The sequence below is a fragment of the Hyaena hyaena genome, unplaced genomic scaffold, assembly GCF_003009895.1.
Source record: "Hyaena hyaena isolate Hyena2069 unplaced genomic scaffold, ASM300989v1 scaffold_53, whole genome shotgun sequence".
NCBI classification, from domain to species: Eukaryota; Metazoa; Chordata; class Mammalia; order Carnivora; family Hyaenidae; genus Hyaena; species Hyaena hyaena.
This window is the reverse complement of record NW_024080686.1, coordinates 855838-875109: the sequence shown is the minus strand read 5'-3', so window position 1 is coordinate 875109 and position 19272 is coordinate 855838. Positions and strand designations below refer to the sequence as shown.

Sequence of the window (19272 nt, the reverse complement as noted above, 5' to 3'; positions counted from 1 at the left end):
AAGGAAACCACTTCTCACATTAGAGAGGAAGGAAGGATGGTAACGTCTTCCAGAAACCTGCTTCCAGTCCCCAGGTGTAGCTCTTCTTTTAAAATCTCTTTTTTTTTTTTTTTTACAGTTTATTTTGAGAGAAAGAACAAGCATAATCAGGAGAAAGGCAGAGAGAGAGAATCCCAAGGAGGCTCAGCACTGCCAGCACAGAGCCCAATGTGGGACTTGAGCTCACGAACCATGAGGTCATGACCTGAGCTGAAATCAAGAGTTGGACGCTTAAGTGACTGAGCTACCCACGTGCCCCAGCTGTTCTTTTATTTATGATAGTTTATGATTGTCAGTGGACGGCAGACTTGATAAATGGAGCTGCTTTTAGAAAGTCAATAGGGAGATGTCTGGGTGGCTCAGTAGGTTGAGTCTCCGACTCTTGGTTTTGGCTCAGGTCACGATCTCATGGTTCGTAAGTTCGAGCCCTGCGTCAGGCTCTGCGCTGACGGCTCAGAAACTGCTTGGAATTCCCTCCCTCTCCCCTACGTGTGTGCACGTGCTGTCTTTTTCTCTCAAAATAAATAACCTTAAAAAAAAAACAAAAGCAATAAAATGTAGATTGCTGAGTCACCTGTATGATAGTGCATATATTTTTTACCTGGTTATCTGCAGTAAGAACTAGAATGCTCTGTAAACTTTAGATGCCATGTGCCGTTTGGACAGACCTCAGAGCACTTGAAGGAGAAACGTGGCAAGGCATCCCTCATTCCTTTCTCGCGCCCGCTTCCAGTGTATCAGCAAACCCTGAGGCTGTCCTGCCATAAATATACGGAGATGCTGCCTCCCAGCCTCTGTCGCTGGTCTTCTGGCCTCCACCCCTGTCCCGCCCACCCTCAGGGGCTATAGGGGTTCTTTGGAAGCATAGGGCTTTTAAAAACTTCCTTGTAGTTTTTCATCACATTCAGAATAAAGTCGGAGAGTTCCTACCACGCCTTATCAGGCAGGCCCTATGTGACCCACCTCGGGCCTCTCGGGCCTCTCTCCCGTCTCTCTCCCTGGCTCTGCCCTTTCCAGCAACACCAGCCTCCCCGCTGTGGGTGCGCCCCCCTCTCAGGGGCTCAGCGCGCCTTGTTCCCTCTGCCCGGAATCCTTGTCCCAGAGGCTCACGCGACTCCCTGTCTCACTTCCTCCCGGCCTCTGCGCACATGTTGTCTGGTGAGACAGGCCTTCTTTGACTTGTTTACGTAATAGTAATAGTAATAATAATAGAAGAACCCTTTCTCTTTGCAGTACTTAGCATCTCTGAAAATATTTTATACCTATTTTTAAATTATCTGTGTTTTGCGTCTGCTGGGTGAACGCGGAATGTTTCTCTGTTTTGCTCACCGCAGTAGCTCTAGAGCCTGGAGCGTGTGGGCACAGGGTCAGTGTGTGAATGGTCTGGTGTGTGGCTGGCAGCTGGCAAGGGACGATGTCTTACGCCATGTCTTGTCCGTCTTGGGTTTGTTTTGTAACGAAGGAGTTAAGTAGAGACTGGTTGTAGTGACTCCCTTATCCAGAAATACCATTGAGCATCACTGCGTCCTGATCTTTTCAATTCTCATTGTTTGGGGGCTCCTGGGGGGCTCTGTCAGTCAACTTTGGCTCAGGTCATGATCTCCCGGTTCATGAGTTTGAGCCCCGCCTTGGGCTGTCTGCTGTCAGCACGGGACCCACTTGGGATCCTCTGTTCCCCTCTCTCTCTCTCTCTCTGCCTCTCCCTCTGCTCACTCTCTCTTTCTCTCTCTCAAAAATAAATAAACATTAAAAAAAGTCTCCTTGTGGGAATGCATTTGAAAATTAAAGCTTGTTTTATTTTGGAAGGGGTGAGGGCAGCACGGAAGAGGGCGATGGTTCCTGTCAGATTTTCTGAAAGCTCCCGTCCCACCTCACGAGCCGCGTGCCTTTCCTTGCAGACGCATGCCGAGCCTCCTGGAGTACTTAAGCTACAACTGCAACTTCATGGGCATCCTGGCGGGCCCACTCTGCTCCTACAAAGACTACATCACTTTCATCGAAGGCAGATCCCACCACCTGGCACAGTCAGGCGAAAACGGAAAAGAAGTGCAGTATGAGAGAGCAGAGCCGTCTCCAAATGTAAGGTCCTGAGGTTTATCTGGAGCCTTGGTAGCACATATCGAGTAGTAGTGTTTGTGTACAGATAACTAACGTTTTCAGGTTTGGAACTTACCCATCTGTTTTTTAAAGACATTTTTTTAAGGTAAATGACCCTTCACACTGTGCCCAGTAATGATGTCTAGTAGTCATGATAGAGGACAAGATTGAGGGTCAGAAGCCATGCTGAGTTCCTTGGTGGGAAGGATGCTTTATAGCTTAGGGAATGTTTTACAGCAGAGCCGTCTGCCTGGCACTGACCCAGGCCTTTCCCTTCCCTGCATGCTTTGTTCCAGCTCACTCGGTGTCCTCTTCCTCCCCTGCTTCCCTCCCCTCTTCCTGATCATCGCTACTTGAAAACATACTTCTCTTTAAAAGCCTATGTCAAATACCACCTTTTCCATAAAACGTTTCCTGATCCGCACAATAAAAAAGTTAATAATGGGGCGCCTGGGTGGTTCAGTCGGCTATACCTCTGACTCTTGATTTTAGCTCAGATCATGATCTCACGCCTCATGAGTTCGAGCCCCGAGTCAGGCTCTCTGTTCTCTCTCTCCCCCTCCCTCTGTCCCTCTCTTTCGCCAAATAGATAAAGAAACTTTAAAAAAGAAAGTTAACAGTAGCTAACACTTTGATAGCATTTCCCATGCACCAGGCCCTGCCGAGGATGCTTCACAGTTACTGTCTCAGGCCTCACAGCACAAGGTACGTGCCACTGCCCTCACCACTGACAGGGTGAGGAAACCAGGCCCACGCAATCTGACCAGGACTCCCCGCTGGCTGTAGGAGAGCTGGAGTTCACACCCAGGCAGTCCGACTACCAAGTCCGTGCGAAATTGACTCACAGCACCGCCCAAGCTTTATTTCCTCTGAGCTTCTGGGATGGATGCTCCTTTATCAAGAAAGGCTCTGAGGCTTTGTGTGGCTGAATTTCTGGATTTGATCCGGTAGAATCTTTTTTTTTTCTTTAATTTTTTTAACATTTATTTATTTATGTTTGTTTATTTGTTTATTATTTATTTATTTTGAGAACAGAGAGCACAAACCAGGGAGGAGCAGAGAGAGAGGGAGACACAGAATGCAAAGCAGGCTCCAGGCTCTGAGCTGTCAGCACAGAGTATGACGCAGGGCCCGAACCCACGAACTGTGAGATCATGACCTGAGCCAGAGTTAGACGCTTAACCAGTGGAGCCACCCAGGCGCCCTTGATCTGGTAGAGTCTAAAAGTCCCATGAGAAATAGTCCAGTCAAAAATCCTGTGAGACAAAAATGGGAGCCAGTATGATTTTTTCTGAATGTGGGGCTTGGAGCAAAGCATCACTCTCCTTTCTAAGTTTCTGTAGAATGAAGCGTGAATGAGGAAATGTGCACCCATTCACAAAAGCTCTTATTTTATCTCTTTTCTGTCATGTGACTCATCGTGTTTTATACCAAAAAGGTGCTTTTGTCTTCCTACTTTCTACTACTGGTTAAATATTGACTGATAAATGTATCAGATGGGACTGAACTTCAGAATTAAAGTTGAGCAGACTCAGCTCTCTTCCGTTGACTCGGTGGTGTTTCTAGGCTGCCCACTTGGCCACTCCGCAGTCTCGTTGCCATAGGAGAAAGTACGGACCGTTATAGATAGCTCTGATGTCCCCGAACTTTATCCTGGAGTTGTAGAAAGAATGTTAAAAGCTAGTAATCAAGACAGCTGGACATAATTTTATAAAATATTAGAAAATTTTCAAGTGCTTCAGACATGTGAGTAGTGGTAAATCAAAACCAACAAAGAACAATACAAATTTATGTATCACTTCTGTCACCCTACTCTGAGTTTTTATGGGATTCACTCTTACAAAATGTCACTTACCTCTTTTGGGTTATAGATATCAAATCGGAGGTCGTGGGCAATGGCATATGCTCTTCATGTATTATGTCACTGCCTTAATACATATATATTTTTTTAATTTTTTTTTAATTTTTATTTATTTCTAGGAGAGAGAGAGAGAGAGACAGCGTGAGCAGCAGAGGGTCAGAGAGAGAGGGAGACACAGACTCTGAAACGGGCTCCAGGCTCTGAGCTGGCAGTCAGCACAGAGCCTGACGCGGGGCTCGAGCCCACGAACTGCGAGATCATGACCTAAGCGAAAGTCGGACGCTTAACCGACTAAGCCACCCAGGCGCCCCTGCCTTAATATATTTTTAATTGAAATGGCATGTGTATAAAACTTACAGTTGGAAGTGGTAGTTATTTACAGATCACTCAAAGGCGTTCGCAAGCTCTTTATGCATCAGTGGTGTGTGTAGACTCTTAGGATCCCAAGTAGGGCGGTCAGGTAGCCAGTGGCCCTGTTGCTGGGACCTCCCAACCGTCTTTATGTAGACAAGATACAGGAGCGGGTGCTAGAACAGGGCCCAAAACAACAGCAGCTTAAAAAGGTAGAAGTTCCTCTTTCTCTCACAGGGCATCTGGTGTCGGGAGTCTGTGGATAACGTGGCGGCCCCGCGGGGGGGGGAATCCAAGCTCCCCCCCGGCTCTGCCACCCTCAGGGTGCCGCCCTCGTGTGCGCGGTTCAGGCCGGCCCGGGGGCTGTCCACGTTACTTGTGCTCACGGCACGTGGACCCCGTGGCTCCCCTCAGCTGCGAGGCGGGCCGTGAGGGGCGGCCTGTAGCGAGACTGCAGCGCGCCCGGTAAACGTGTGCGAAGGGGAGGGCGGCCCCGGGGAGCGCCCGTCCGCCCCCGCCTGGCCTCTAGGGCTCTCTGTGAGGCGGCTTGTTTCTCAGCGCGGGCCCCGCCAGCCTTCTGCTGCCTCGCGAGGTAGATACAGACCTGACGCTGGTTTGTGGAGCTGAGCCGCCCGGGCAGGGGGGCCGAGGGCTTCAGGACGCGCTCTCCGTGGTCTCCCCATGTCCAGCCCGCCACTTACCCCGACGCCCACCCTGACCTGTGCCCCGAAGCCTGACCCTGTCCGCTTCAGCTTCTCTGGGAGCCGGTGTCGGCCCCCTGCTGGAAGGGGTCACCTTATTGAGCAGGGGGACTCCGGGCCCCCGGCCCCCGCCCCGCCCCCCGGGCCCCCTCATCTCGCTTTGCCTCAGCCGTCCGGGGGATTCTCCTTGGCGAGTGTGCCAGCCCCTGGTTGCGATCAGATGTACGCTGCTTGAATTTTTGTTTTTCCGCTGAGACCTGGAAGGTGTATGTAGTCTGAAGGCCACAGCCTTTCTCACTGTGTCCCTGAGATGACGCAGCCACTTTTTAGGTTAACGTGTCAGGCCATTTGTTTCATCTCACCTCGTTTGTAATTATAATTTCTCTCTAATTACCTGTTTTAAATCTCTTCTCAGACGTATAGGTTAGATATTTTGGGGAGAGGGGAGGACCAGGTAGAGAGACGGAAAGCTTTGCGTCCTAGAGAAAGCTTTCAAAGACCTGGAGGAAAAGGAGGGTAAGAGCTACCGCGAGGCGTCCTTGGACGCTCAGTACCTCCTCCCAAGGCCGCCCGAGAACCGGTGATGCTTTTTCAGCAGTGCAGGGAGTCCGGCGTGTGCTCTGGCTCTTGCCTCTGAGCCCTTTCTTCTGGCGCTCTGCCAGACCGCGCTCACATAGGGATGTTCGTTTGCAGGCTAGTTCGTTTGAGTATTACTCGGTTACTGCGCAGGACACTCAAAGTGCAAGTATGTCGGTACCTCCGGTGACCTGGATACAGCCCTTCCTTCCCGCCTCCGGCTTCCCCCCCTCGGCAGGGGCCGTCACCTCCCTATACAAGGCGGATTGAAGTGTTCCGGCCTGCCAGTAACCACAGACACCACGAGCTGGGTTCTTTCACGGTGATTTCACCTTCCTGGCATCTAGTAAAGAATGGCTTCTTCTTTCCCCATTAGAGTCTTCTATGCGGATCTTTTCTGTTTTCTTGGGTGTGTGGTTCTTTTGCTTTTATTGTCTGTGAACAAAATTACCTCCAAGAACTTTCAGATTTAAAGAGATGCATGTGCCTGAGTGCTCAGTCAGTTGAACATCCGGCTTCAGCTCAGGTCACGGTCTCCCGGTTTGTGAGTTCAAGCCCCACGTCGGACTCTGTGCTGACAGCTCAGAGCCTGGAACCTGCTTCGGAGTCTCTGTCTCCGCCTTTCTCTCTGCCCCTCCCATGATCATGTTCTGCTCTCCCTGTCTCTCAATGATAAATAAACGTTAAAAAATTAAAAAAAAAAGAGAGATGCATGAGTTGTTTATTGTAAAAATAATGTCCATGAAATGCATAGCATTTGGGAGGTAGACGGAAAAGCACAATGGAGTAGTAAGCTGTGTGTGTATGTATAAAATATAGAATCCACCTCCAAAAGTTTTTAATGAGAATATTTTTGTGTGCTCACACCTATGCTCCTGTGTTTGCTTTCAGATTTTTTTTTTTTAACCGAAAGCTTTGAAAATACAAATTGATGTTTCCAGTGTGATTTGAGCCATAGTCTGGAGGTGTTAGTTAGAGAGAAGGCTGGACATGTTCCTACTGGGAGTCCGTGAAGATGTCAAATGCCAAGCACAGCGTAGCTGATGATTTTTCACTGGGAGAGTTCTAGAGTTAATGTTGCCTCAGGGAAGACCAGTCCGGCAGTGGTGGGTAGAGCAGACGAAAAGGGTTACGGATTAAGTTTATGAAGTCTGGTCTGGTCCTGCCAGGTGGCCGTTACTCAGAAGCTCTTAGTCTGCGGACTTTCCTTACTGTTTCACTTGACCATCTCTAACACCTTACCTGTGGAGTATAACATCGATGAGAATTTTCAAGCTACAGCTTCATGGCCAACAAAAGTCATCTATCTTTACATATCTCTTTTGGCTGCCAGACCCAAGTACTATTTCGCCTGGACATTAGGTAAGTGACATGCAGGGAGACCTCACTGTTCATGTGCTGACGTGCGTCTTACCCTGTAGCCAGCCGGCAGAGTGCCCTCTTGAGGATATAAAGTTAAAGACCAGGGAGAAAATTTAGTCCTCTAGTCGAAGGAAACCTTACAGCTCGTATCCTAAATACAAACTGTTAGGATAGCCTAAAAACGGGATCAAGGCCCAGTGTATTATCATATCAGATAAAAATGAGAATAAATCTACTTCTACTCTTTAAGAATAAAAGATACTAGTTTATGATAACATATACCTTCTGAGAGAACATGGTAGATTGTTACATAGGTTTTTCATACTTTCTTTTTCACTTTGTTTATTGCAGCGGATGCTATTAATAATGCCGCAGGCTTTGGTTTCAGAGGATATGATGAAAATGGAACAGCTCGTTGGGACTTAATCTCCAATTTGAGAATTCAGCAAATAGAGGTTAGTAAACCATTAACAGATTAGTTACCATACGATACTTTACATACCACACTTTGCTTTTATAGGTCATGATGTGATGTCCCAAGAGTGGTGTTGAAGGCTCTTTAATAATAATACTTATTTTTCCATTCAGCCAATGTTTGTTGGTTGTCAGTCATGTGCCCCAGCCACTGGGGATCTAGCAGGTAAGATTGGTGTGATCTGGGCCCTGTGATCCTGGGGTTTTAATCTAAGGGTGCTACAGAAGGGTGGGTGGTGGTCAGAGGGATATAAGGTGTGTGTGGGCTACAAGATAAGAGCCAATTCAGATGAGGTAGCTCGGGGAGGGAGGGGTTCCTGAAGGAAAGACTGTCTTAAGCTGAGTCCTAAATGAAAAGGAGGAGGCTGCCGGGTATGCCCAAGTAGAAGGAAGAGTAGCTGAGAAGGAGGTCAGGCTGGGACAGTTTCAGAGGCCATTATTAAGAGTGTGGAGCTCTTACAGGAGCAGTGGAGTATGGTGGTTGGCTTTTGTGCAAGCAGGTGAAGTGATCACAGCCGCGCTTTAGAAGGGTCTGGCCACATTGGGCACAATGCGTTGCCCTTGTGGGACAGAATGGTCTGTTCGGAGGGTGTTGTGTTCATCCGGAGTGATGCTGGCCTCAACCAGAGTAGGGACAGTGCGGCTGGAGAGACCTAAACACCTTTGGGGCACCTGGTGGCTCAGTCGGTGAAGCGTCTGACTTTGGCTCAGGTCATGATCTCCCGGTCTGTGAGTTCAAGCCCCATGTCAGGCTCTGCTGACAGCTCAGAGCCTGGAGCCTGTTTTGGATTCTGTGTCTCCCTCTCTCTCTGCCCCTCCCCTCCTCATGCTCTGTCTCTGTCTCAAAAATAAATAAACGTTAAAAAAAATTAAACAAACACACACCTTGGAAGGCTGTTCCAGAGAGTCAGCAGAACTCAGGGATATGTTGGCATCAGCAGGGGAGAATGAGTTATAAACTGGGACCAGATATCTGGCCTAAACCAGTTTTAAGGCAGTGCCTTTCCCTGGGAGAAGGAGCCAAGAACAGCCACAGGTCTGAAGGGAAAGATACTGTGTGCTCAGATTTCAGACTTAACTGAGTTGTCCGGCCGACAGATAAATGATGAGACCCGAGCCACAGCATCTGAGCTGGGAGATCCTAACGGGGAACCAGGTGCGTGTAGCATTGCAGGTTTGGAGAAAGTGGCCATGAGAGAGCAGCGAGAGACCGAGAAGGGGTGCGAACCCCCAAGGAGGGCCTGAGCCTATAGGCGGGGTGGCAGGGTGGAGGAAGGCAGGTCAGGAGGTGGAGCCAGAGAAAGGGGAGGAAAACCAAGAGCGGACATTGCTTTGCAAGCCTGAGAGAATTATTCCAGCGGTAGAAGTTAGGAAAACCTAGGGGGAAGGGTGACAGACAACTTGGTAACGAACGGGTCAAGGGTCAGGCTGGACCCACCGCTGAGCCTCAGTGTCACTGAAGGTGGGACGTCGGTCACTAAGCGCCTGTGGAGGTGATGGCGTAGGAGACACAGCACCGTCTCTCAGTCCTCTGTCAAGACCGTTAAACCTGGTCGGGTCGCTGGGTCTTTCTAAATTTAGAGGGAGTGTACAGTTTAGAGAAATAATTTAAATACCAGATCCAGAAGTGGGAAACCCTACAAGACAAATGTAGGGTTTATTTTCCCCACAAATAAATGACAGCAGAGCAGTGGGGGCAGGGAGGCGCTGTTACAGATTCGAAGAGACTGGAGCCTGGCACGCCGGCTGCGCCTTGTCTGCTCCCTGATGGAACAGACCAGCTGGAAAACAGCCCAGTTGGGCTATTTGAACACAAAATGAGTATTGGATGATATTAAGGAGTAATATGTAGTTTTGTTAGGGCTGATCTTGGTTTTTTCAAAAATCCAATAAATTCTGAACTATTTACAGGTGAAATAAGATGTCTGGCACTTGCTTTGAAATTTTCCTAACGATGTCAGAAATAAAAATGGGGAAGGGGAAAGGACAACCATAATTGTGGAAATTGAGCAATGAGTGTATGGCCGTGTTTCTAACTTTCTGTTCATTATTTGCACCCTAAGGAGATTTTGAGACGTGTTTTTCCTAATCAACCCCCCCTGAACTTTAATGCTATGTATACTGTGTATCTGTTGAACTACTATATGTACACATACGCTCTTAGACATAAAACAAGTAAGCCTTTTTTGCCCCCGAGAACCAGTTTTCATCTTCTTGGGGGCAATTTCGGTCTTGGTGAGAATGCATGGTATAAGAAAAAGTAAAGAAGGGGCGCCTGGGTGGCTCAGTCTGTTAAGCATCTGACTTCGGCTCAGGTCGTGATCTTGCGGTTCCTGAGTTCAAGCCCCACTCTGGGCTGTCGGTGTCAAGCCTGCCTCAGATCCTCTCTCTCCCTTGCTCTGCCCCTCCCTTGCCTGTGTGCTCGCTCTCTCTCTCTCTCTCTCTCTCTCCCTCTCAAAAATAAACATTCAAAAAAATTTTTAAAGAAAACGTAAGCAAGAAGGAGCTAGTTTCTCGGAAGGAGGGAGGGCGATCAGTGCCGCAGACCGCTGAGATGTGGGTAGTAGAGTGGGACTCTGAAGCCCCATCAGCTATAACAACGTGGGAGTTGAGAGAATATTTTGGTAACTTTTGCGGGAGGGAATAGCTACAAAAGCCAGATGATACAACTCTTAGGCGTTTATTACCTGTACAGGGAAGGAGAGTGGAGCTAAGGCCATAGCTGAGGGGAACGGGTGATTGAAGGAGAGAGTTTTGTTTAATTTTGCATTAAAACAGAGAGATTCAGGGGCTCCTGCGTGGCTCAGTCAGTTAAGTGACTTGACTTTTGGTTTCAGCTCAGGTCATGATCTTACGGTTCATGGAATCAAGCCCTGCGTCAGGCTCCATGCTGGGTGTGGAGGCTGCTTAGGGTTTTCTCTCTGTCTCCCCTTTCCCCACTCACATGCAGGCTTGTGTACACATGCATGTGGGCGCTCTCTCTCAAATTAAAAAAAAAATATGGATTTAGGACAGAAATCTCGAGTGTCATGTGATATTCTGCACTTGGCTTCATGGGTTACGAGTAGAGAAGATGGAAAGTGTGGTTGATCTGGGATTCGGATTTTGATAAGTGGATGAATTAGAAGGAAGAAGTAACAGATGGATCAAGGATTCTGATGAGAGTAGTAAATAATGGACCAGTAGAAATGGTGAGAAGGAAGCGGAGACTCAAGGAGGAGACCGTTACTTAGGGAAGAAGTAGAGGTGGGAGATCAGAGGGTCCTTCTGAGGTCAGGGGAAAGCTCTGATTGGGAGAGGCTCAAGCGGGGAGGCTGGGAACGTGGGAAGATGGGAGTTCCGGGGGAGGCCAAGGTTCCGAGCAGACGTAGATGGTGGCTGAGGAGGCGTGGAGGTGAAGGGATGGAGGGGCTGTGGCTTGATGGGACGTCCAGTCCCTGGTGAATGCATCACAGAAGGATCACGGAACGGTCCAAGGAATGCATCACGGAACGGCCATTTACGTATCAGGAATGTCTTGGGGATAATTCCATGACAACCCCGGTAAATGTTACCACATAGGAGGAAATGGGGATAATCCACTTCTCTCGTAGTCGGCCTCTCTGAGGAGCACATTTCATTTATACAAGCATGTTACTGTATTGGAAAAGCAATATTAAGGAAAGAAATCAGCACACGGCCGTCAGTGTCGAATAATTTACTTTCAGCACAATAAAATGTTATTGCTCATATTTAAAGCTTCATTATTTTGTTGGCCAAAGAAAAAGGTTCTTTTGTTTTTCAGATGTCAACAAGTTTCAAGATGTTTCTGGATAATTGGAATATTCAGACAGCTCTTTGGCTCAAAAGGTATGTTCCTTCCAGAACAGTCTTTAGCTGTGCTGTGGCATCTGATACTTGAGGTTGAGCTTCACTGAGTTCAGATTCTTGGTTAAATAATGGTGTGTTGAGTGACACGGACCTTGGTGTTAACCAGGAGACACTGTTAACAGCGTCCAAAGCAAGAGTCTACCAGATCTGAGAGCGTTTGTGGCCTCAGCGGTGAATGCTTCTGTCAGGGGCCGCTCGGCCGCCTTCCCAGGCACCTGTCCGGGTCGCCAGTGCCCTCCTGCTCTGCTCACTGGAGCTTTGGGTAAATAAGACAGAGTAACCAACCACACAGCCACTAGATTGTCCAGAACAGTGCCAGTGGCAAGAGGATTTCAGTTCGACAGACTTCCAGTGTGTCAGGCACAGGATACAGAGATGAGAGAGACAGAAAGACACAGCGTCTGTGGTCCAGGAGCGCACGGCCTCGTTACCGACACGGCAGCGTCACCTACGCATGGGGCTCCCTGTAGTGGGGAGAGTGGAGAGGCAGACCGGGGGCCGTGAGGGGACCAGGGGCGTGGGGGGGCGTGCCGGCGCCAGGATCCGTGAGGAGGAATCTGTCATGTGGTTGGGGGGAGCCATGGGCAGCCCACGTGGAGCGACGTTTGTCAAAGTTGGGAGGTGGCACAGAAACTCGCAGCCCCTGTGTCGCCCTGTTCACAGTGGGATGCGTTGCTGCGTCTCGAGTTTATGAAGCGTCACCCCTGTGACAGCGTGGCTCTGAGCACCGTTCTGGGTAAAAGCAGCCGGTTTTGGGAGTGTCCTTTATTTTAGGCAAGTTGCATATCTTCCTGCCTTGAGGCGCCCACTGTACGACATTGTCACTCTGTGGTGCTTTGCAGTCTCCCCAGTGGCTGCCTGCTTTCTGAGCTAATTTATTATGCATTTTTTATTGATGCTGTTGTATTTTATTTTATTATTTTTTAAAGTGTTTATTTATTTTTGAGAGAGAGAGACAGTGTAAGTAGGGGAGAGGCAGAGAGAGAGGGAGACACAGAATCTGAAACAGGCTCTAGGCTCTGAGCTGTCAGCACAGAGCCCCATGCGGGGCTCGAACTCACGAACTGTGAGATCATAACCTGAGCTGAAGTTGGACGTTTAACCGACGGAGCCCCCCATGTGCCCCTGTTGTTGTATTTTAAAAATTGATAACTTTTGGGGGCACCTGGCCAGCTCAGTCAGTAGAGCATATGACTCCTGATCTCGTGTCATGAGTTCAAGGCCCACGTCGGGAGTAGAGATTACTTAAAAAAAAGAAAAGCATAAAAAATTTTGACACCTTTAGAAAATCTTATTTTCATCTGAGTTCTCTACCTGTTACAGGGAAATTTTAGACTATGCACAACCAGACTTGTCAGAAAGAAGTGTTATTGGGTCAGCTGAAAGTCCTTAATTAAATAAAAGCTGGTAAAGGAAATCACGAAATAGTGTAAAATAAAATGTTTAATATTGAATTTTTTGCTAAACAGTATAGATTTTTAGGCACCAGAGTTCATTGTAGCTATTACATGTACCATAAAAAGATGAAGATCAAATTTATGTTCCTAGATCACTAGGCATATTTAATAGCCTTCACCTCCCTGAGGTCCCAGGTCAAGTTGTTGCCGATGTTGAGTTGTGCTTGTTTGCCTGCTTGCCCTGAGTCCCATTGGGTAAGGAAAGTACGGTCGCTGTGGGCTGTGAAAACCCTAACCACTCACCCGTCTTGGCTCGCTGCTGTGTTCGCCATTTCCAGGGTGTGTTACGAACGGGCCACTGTGAGTCCGACTATCCAGACGTTCGTTCTGTCCGCCATCTGGCACGGGGTGTACCCAGGATATTACCTGACATTTCTCACGGGAGTGGTGATGACCCTGGCAGCGCGAGCCGTGAGTATCTAGGACTCCACGTCATACTTGGGAGTGGGGGGCATGTGAGTGGGGGGAGGAGGCCGGGGACACCCTCTCCCCAAGGCCTCATTAGTGTGGGCGCGGAGCTCTGGCTAGAAGCAAGGAGGGCGCCTGGCGTGTTTGCTGAGCGCTCCTGCGGGCTCTGTACCCGAGGAGGAGACTTGCACGTCGGGGTAGGGAGCCCTCAAAGTGTTTGTTGTCTTCACATGGTTTTCTGAACAAGAGTTAAAACCCAAGTTAAATAAAGACGGGTTTATTGCACGAAGGTTCCCTGAAAGCTCTCACCAATGAGCCTTCCTTTAGGTGGGGGGTGGGCGTGAAGAGGGTGACAGGGCGGGTGAGCCATCCTGGGGTGGCGGGTGCTAGCGTGAGAGGCGGGACACAGTTCTTCAGAGCGTGGGCTTGACTGGAACCTGGAGTCATATTTTGGGATGCAGTTGAGAAATCGGGTTGGCGACATGGGTGGGCAAAGAAGGAGGACAGTTCAGTGTGAGTCCTCGAAAGTGACGTGACCAGAACAGTGCTTGTTCCACAGGGGAGGAGGCTTCACGTAACAAAGCAGCAGAGATTTGGTCGGTTTTCAGGTGCCGTGCGGGGAGGGGCATACGAGGGACACCTGAGAGAGGTGTTAACTAAGGCCTCTACCTTCTAGTCGTTCGTGGTCTAACAGGGCCTACGGTGTACGTACATACATATGTGTGCATGTGCAGCACGAGGCACATGTGATGGGTCCCTGGGCATCACGGGTAGTAAGGAACACAGTTGTTTAGAGGTGAAAGAAATCCCTTTGGCTGGGTTGACCTGCGGTGGCCTCGTTAGGGAAGTGTGGTTGTATTAGGGCTTTGCAAGGTGAAGGTTATGTTAAAAGTGAGTGAAGTGTGGTGGGGTGAACATGACATTGTAGGCGTGGAAATGACGTTAGCAAAACCACATTTGGAAGTGCCCAGTGTGTTTGGAGATGAAAGGCAAATCTGGTTGAAGCACAGACTTCACGCATACCTAGATAGTGGATAGTTCCGGAAGGGAAAGGGCGTGCAGGGGCAGAGGGAGGAGGGCAGCAGTGGAAGAACCTGAACAGAGTGGGAGGGGCCCAGCCCTCATTCCGTCTGCAGCCCCGGGAGTCGGGGAAGGTCTTCCAGGGGGCGCATGACATGTGGGAGGCCGTGCTGCAGGAGAATTGATTTGCTGCTGGTGATGGAAGGGGAGACGGCGGGGGGGCGGGTGGGGGGGTGCTGCTGCAGCGGGGAGCCAGGCACCACGTGGAAGGTGTTGGGATTCGTTCTGGCCACTACGAACCACGGCCTCCCTGTGGGGAGAGCCACCAACCACACGCCAGGTGGCTTCTGAGAAACTCGGTGGTATCCTGGCAGGGCCGTGTTTCACCTCTGAACATACTAGACAAGAAAAGCAGGGAACACGATGATAGAAAAGAAGAACTAATGTTTGCTTAAGTGTGCATACTTCAAAACTGAAATGTTTTGACTCTTCTGGAAGCTAAAAAAAAGTGTAAATGGTGATTATTAGGAAACAGCTCTTTAGGGAATGTGTGTCATTGCCATTTATTCTAAGCATGTCTGGCCTGAGCTCAGTGGTCGATCTCCACTGTGTTTCACAGACCCAGGGCTTCAGGAAGAGGAAGGATGTCTCATTTCGTCGTAGTAGAAAACACTGAAGACAGACCGAACTTTACGTATATACTATTTACCAAATATGACTTAAAGAGCTCTAGGCAGTGTTACTTTCAACTTTGGGGGAAATTTTTAGTGTTAATACAACCACAGCTGTACGGAAGAGTGGCAAAGAGCCCCTCTGTGCCTCTGACCCCCGTTCCCACACTGTGTTCTCTCCATGTTTTCGTAGATACATGTATTCGTTTTTGCCGAACCAACTTGTCCCGTAATGACAGCACCGTCTTAGACTCCCAGCAGCGACACGCGAGAATGTCAGCCAGTCCACGTTCTTGAAGCAGTGGATGTAGTCAGTGTAATTTTCTAAGCAACGCTGAAGATAAAGCAAATATTTTTGTTTCTTTATTTCAGATGAGAAATAACTTTAGACATTATTTCATCAAACCTCCCCAGCTTAAATTATTGTATGATGTTATAACGTGGATAGTGACTCAAATAGCAATAAGTTACACAGTTGTGCCATTTGTACTTCTATCTGTAAAACCATCATTCATGTTTTACAGGTAAGTGTCACACCAGTGGGAATACCTTTCTTTTTAAGAGCAAGCTCTTTGCTATTGGGTGGCGTAAAAAAATCATGCTGTAGCCTGACTTTCTGTGGTTACCTTTTTCATCTTAAACCAAGCAGCCCCAAGGTTTTTATGGAATGATTCACACCACTTAACCCTCAGACGAATATGACTTAGAGAAGTATCAGCTGGACAGCCACTGCCTTAGATCTCCCAGAGGTTTAACTAGAAAGCGTAGCTGTTCTTTTTACCCTTGGGTAGTATCTGGACTTCCCGTGGGAATTGTTTCACAATGTGCATGTATATCGAATCGTTATGTCGTACACCTGAGGCTAATATAACGCTCTGGGTCAGTTGTACTTGAGTAACTAAAAGAAGCAACATCCGGCTGGATGTGGCCCATGGGCTAGAGTTGCTCACCCCTGCTCTGGGCTCAAGGCGTAGGAGCTTATAAGTTAAAGCCAAGGCTATGTGTCTCTCGGGATATTCTGGGAGTGAACGCAAAATAGATCTTCTGGTAATCATGAGTAAGTATTGGTCGAGTCTGTGCCCCGAGAGTTGGGGCCGTCAGACGGTTAACTCCAAAAAGGAGAGGATGGGAGAACTTGACACAAGATGAACAATGGAAAATATGACAGAGCAGTTTTAAAATGTAGCTTGTTCCTTCCAAGGGATTGTTCATTCTTTTCATTGCCTTAGTCAAAAGGAAATAAATTACTTGTATTTCATGAAATCGTTCCCTTCTTACTCTTTGTTTCATGGGTGCTTTGTCTTTGTATTATAGAAATTCTTGTCGTAAATTCCAGGTTTTATCACTTTATTCTCTCCCTCACCCACCAAATTCCGTCTCGCCGTGGTAGCGAGATCCTTGAGATCAGACACATTGTGTTTCATAAAGTCCTCGTCACCCCACTGTTTAGAAACAGCACAAAGTGCGTGGTCACAAATTGTTGAATGGAATATGGCGACACAGAAAGACATTAAGGAACTCCACTAAAATTTCCCCTTTTCACAAAATGATTACTCGTTCTTCAATGTGATTGAGCTGTTAGATTTTCTATCCCAGGTTCTCTGTTCATGATCACTTGAACTTCAGCTATAAAAGCGGCCTCAGTCACATTTGATTTATACTTAATTTCAGGAGTGATGCCTCTAATAATATTCTTAATAATGTGACTTTCCTTTGTTAGATATGACAGTGGCCACCAAGAGGTAGTATTATCTATTATACAAGCATCTCTGGAGTACTTGGCACTTCATCCGGGATGGTCATCAGCAGAGGAGGCCAGAGCATTAAGGTCTTCATTATCTCTGCCTTCTCTCTGCTCACTCAGTATTCGATTCTGTGGATTTGCGAGATTATTCTCAGGTCACTGCAGCTAATAAGTACCTTTTTAGTTTTGTTCTGTGTAGCCACGGACTTATGACCCTTAGAAAGGAATGTAATGTGAGTGGTCTGGGCTCGTATGCCGCCTTCTGAATACCCATCAGCATATGCCTTAGAGCGTCACCTCATGGCGCAGGCCCGGGGCGGGACAGGCATGCACGAGCCATGTAGTGAATGCACACATCCTACGTGGGGCAGAGGACATTTTGGCGAGTGTGCAGTTGCTGAGGGTCAGTGATCAAAATTTAATAAAGCGAACTCTGTCCTTTCTCTTCTAGCTCCTGGTATTACTGCCTGCACATTGCTGGTATCTTAGTATTATTGTTGCTGCCGGTGAAAAAAACTCAAAGAGGAAAGAATACACAGGAAAATGCTCAGCTGGCGCGATCCAAAAAGTCTGATGAAAGAGAAAATGCCTTGGGACAGAATAGCTTTTCCACAACAAACAATGTTTGCAATCAGAATCAAGAAATAGCCTCTAGACATTCATCATTAAAACAGTGAAGGGGAGAACCTGCCGACGGCTATTTTTTCTATGTTAACAAAAACCACTCTTAGCACCTTTTCAAGGGATTCGTGTTTGTTTGAAAAGAGATTAAGTGGGGGGAAATCAGACAGATCTAGGTGGGGAGTGTCCTGTATAGCGGATTGGAAATGGAGTGAATGACCCCTCCCAGGCCATGTCCCTGTGGGCCACGCCTTATATAAAAATATTTCCATTATTTCAATGGGCTCTCAGGACCTCGGCATACGTCCACACGGCCATGTGTGTGCCCCGTTGCTGAATGTATGTTGCGCATCCCCAGGCACCGGAGAGGTGGGCAGGTCATTGTGTTAATCTGGGTGACGGAGAGAAATTAACTTTTCCCAATGAATGTCTTGCCTTAAACCCTCTATTTCCTGAAATATTGTTCCCAAATGGTATTTTCGAGTGTAATATTGTGAGAACGCCATTTCAATATTTGATGTTATGTGCTGTAAAGGAATTCTGGGGGAATTTTGCAACAGGATATGGAAGATGTGGATACTTTAAAAATGCAATAAACATCTCAGTATTGGAAGGGTTTTCTTAAAGTATCTCAAACGACTGCAGTACGAAGTGAAACCGCACACAGGACCGGATGCCAAATTATAGGTAGCATATTCTCCTGGAGAATTTACTTACTTTGTGTCAGTCAGAGCCCGTCAAGGAAGAATTTCTTCAACATAATTAAAGGTTGGTAATGGGATATTTTAAGCATATTTTCTTAAACACACACACACACAGAAAACAAGGCGAGAGAAGATGACGAAGGAAGGCGTGAGTGAGGGAAGCCCCACCAGGCCTGGCGCAGAGCCTGCTGGGACGAGGCACGTGCGCCCGGTGAGGGTGCCGCGTGCCCACAGATGAGTTTCTCACCGTTACTTATCTGAGCTCGTTGCGATTATGTAAGACATCAAAGTGTCATAACTTTTTAATATGGTAGACTTCTAAATGAAATTTCTCGAGCATAAATTATATAGAGTTTAGAGGGATGATGAAAATAATAGTGGTGGATTGTGTGAGGGTCACGGAAGAGAAATCGCTGAGTAGGGTTACTGTCCATCTATCACTTTCTGATCCTTGACAGCTTACTTCATATTGGGAGATGAAAGCTTAGAGTCCTCGGGTCTGGCCTACATTTTTAGAGAATTAAATAAGTTAGTTTCCACACTCTTAAATTCTTACGTTAAAAAAATATTGCTCTTAACTCCTTTTAATAAGTTTTAGATTCTGTAAGTAGAAAAGTGTGCTTTTATATTCTAGGCCATTTTCCCCATAATTAATCTCACCCTGAGTTACTAGATGTCTCCTTTAATCCCACAGTCTGGTGACGGGCGCGGTGAGCTGAAAGTGGAGTTGGGGATGTGAGGCCACCCTAGGGCTTCGGCCACAGACAGTGAATCATGGGATCATGGGGTGGGGGGTGGAGCACAGCCTCTGACTTCACCTTTATTCAAACAGTATATTTCCTTTCTGCCTTATATTTTTAATGAAATACAAATTGTCTAACAATGGTGAGTCTTTTATTTTTGTCATTAGTAAATCTGCAAATGAAGTTAAAGCAGAACAACTCCGTGGCTTGAGCTGTGTAGTATTTCATTTAAAGAGGAACAGCAAATGTACTTGGAACTGTGGAGGTCTCAGTCAGCAAAAATATCCGTGTATCTTTCTAGAACTTTAGAAATATCTTGGTCTTTGTTTATAGAAAATGTGGTTATTTTTCTAAAGGTAAAATTTTTCCACCTCCTGAGGTTAGCCATGCTCTGTTACTTACCAGGGAAGGACTGATAGCTAAATAAATTTTCTCTATTTTCCCATGCATTGAAGTTAAGCTAGCTGTGTAATGTGAGATGATGGAAAAGAATAATCATGGAAAATATCTGCCCCCCAAAGGTCTCCTCGGTCTAATTAATGCTGCAGAGAATCTGATCACTATTTTTAAAAA

General features: G+C 47.4%; 1 protein-coding gene across 1 annotated transcript in view; it reads left to right on the top strand.

Annotated features, from left to right (window-relative positions):
• Positions 1–18798, top strand: part of MBOAT2 (membrane bound O-acyltransferase domain containing 2) — a 125854-nt gene extending 107056 nt beyond the window's left edge. Inside the window, exons 7-13 of the mRNA XM_039231017.1 lie at positions 1938–2118; positions 6795–6987; positions 7339–7442; positions 11246–11310; positions 13067–13199; positions 15260–15411; positions 17083–18798. Of these exons, the coding sequence (XP_039086948.1) occupies positions 1938–2118; positions 6795–6987; positions 7339–7442; positions 11246–11310; positions 13067–13199; positions 15260–15411; positions 17083–17308 (1054 nt within the window). The 3' untranslated portion in view covers positions 17309–18798. The remainder of the gene's footprint in view (positions 1–1937; positions 2119–6794; positions 6988–7338; positions 7443–11245; positions 11311–13066; positions 13200–15259; positions 15412–17082) is intronic.
• Positions 18799–19272: the final 474 nt, after the last annotated feature.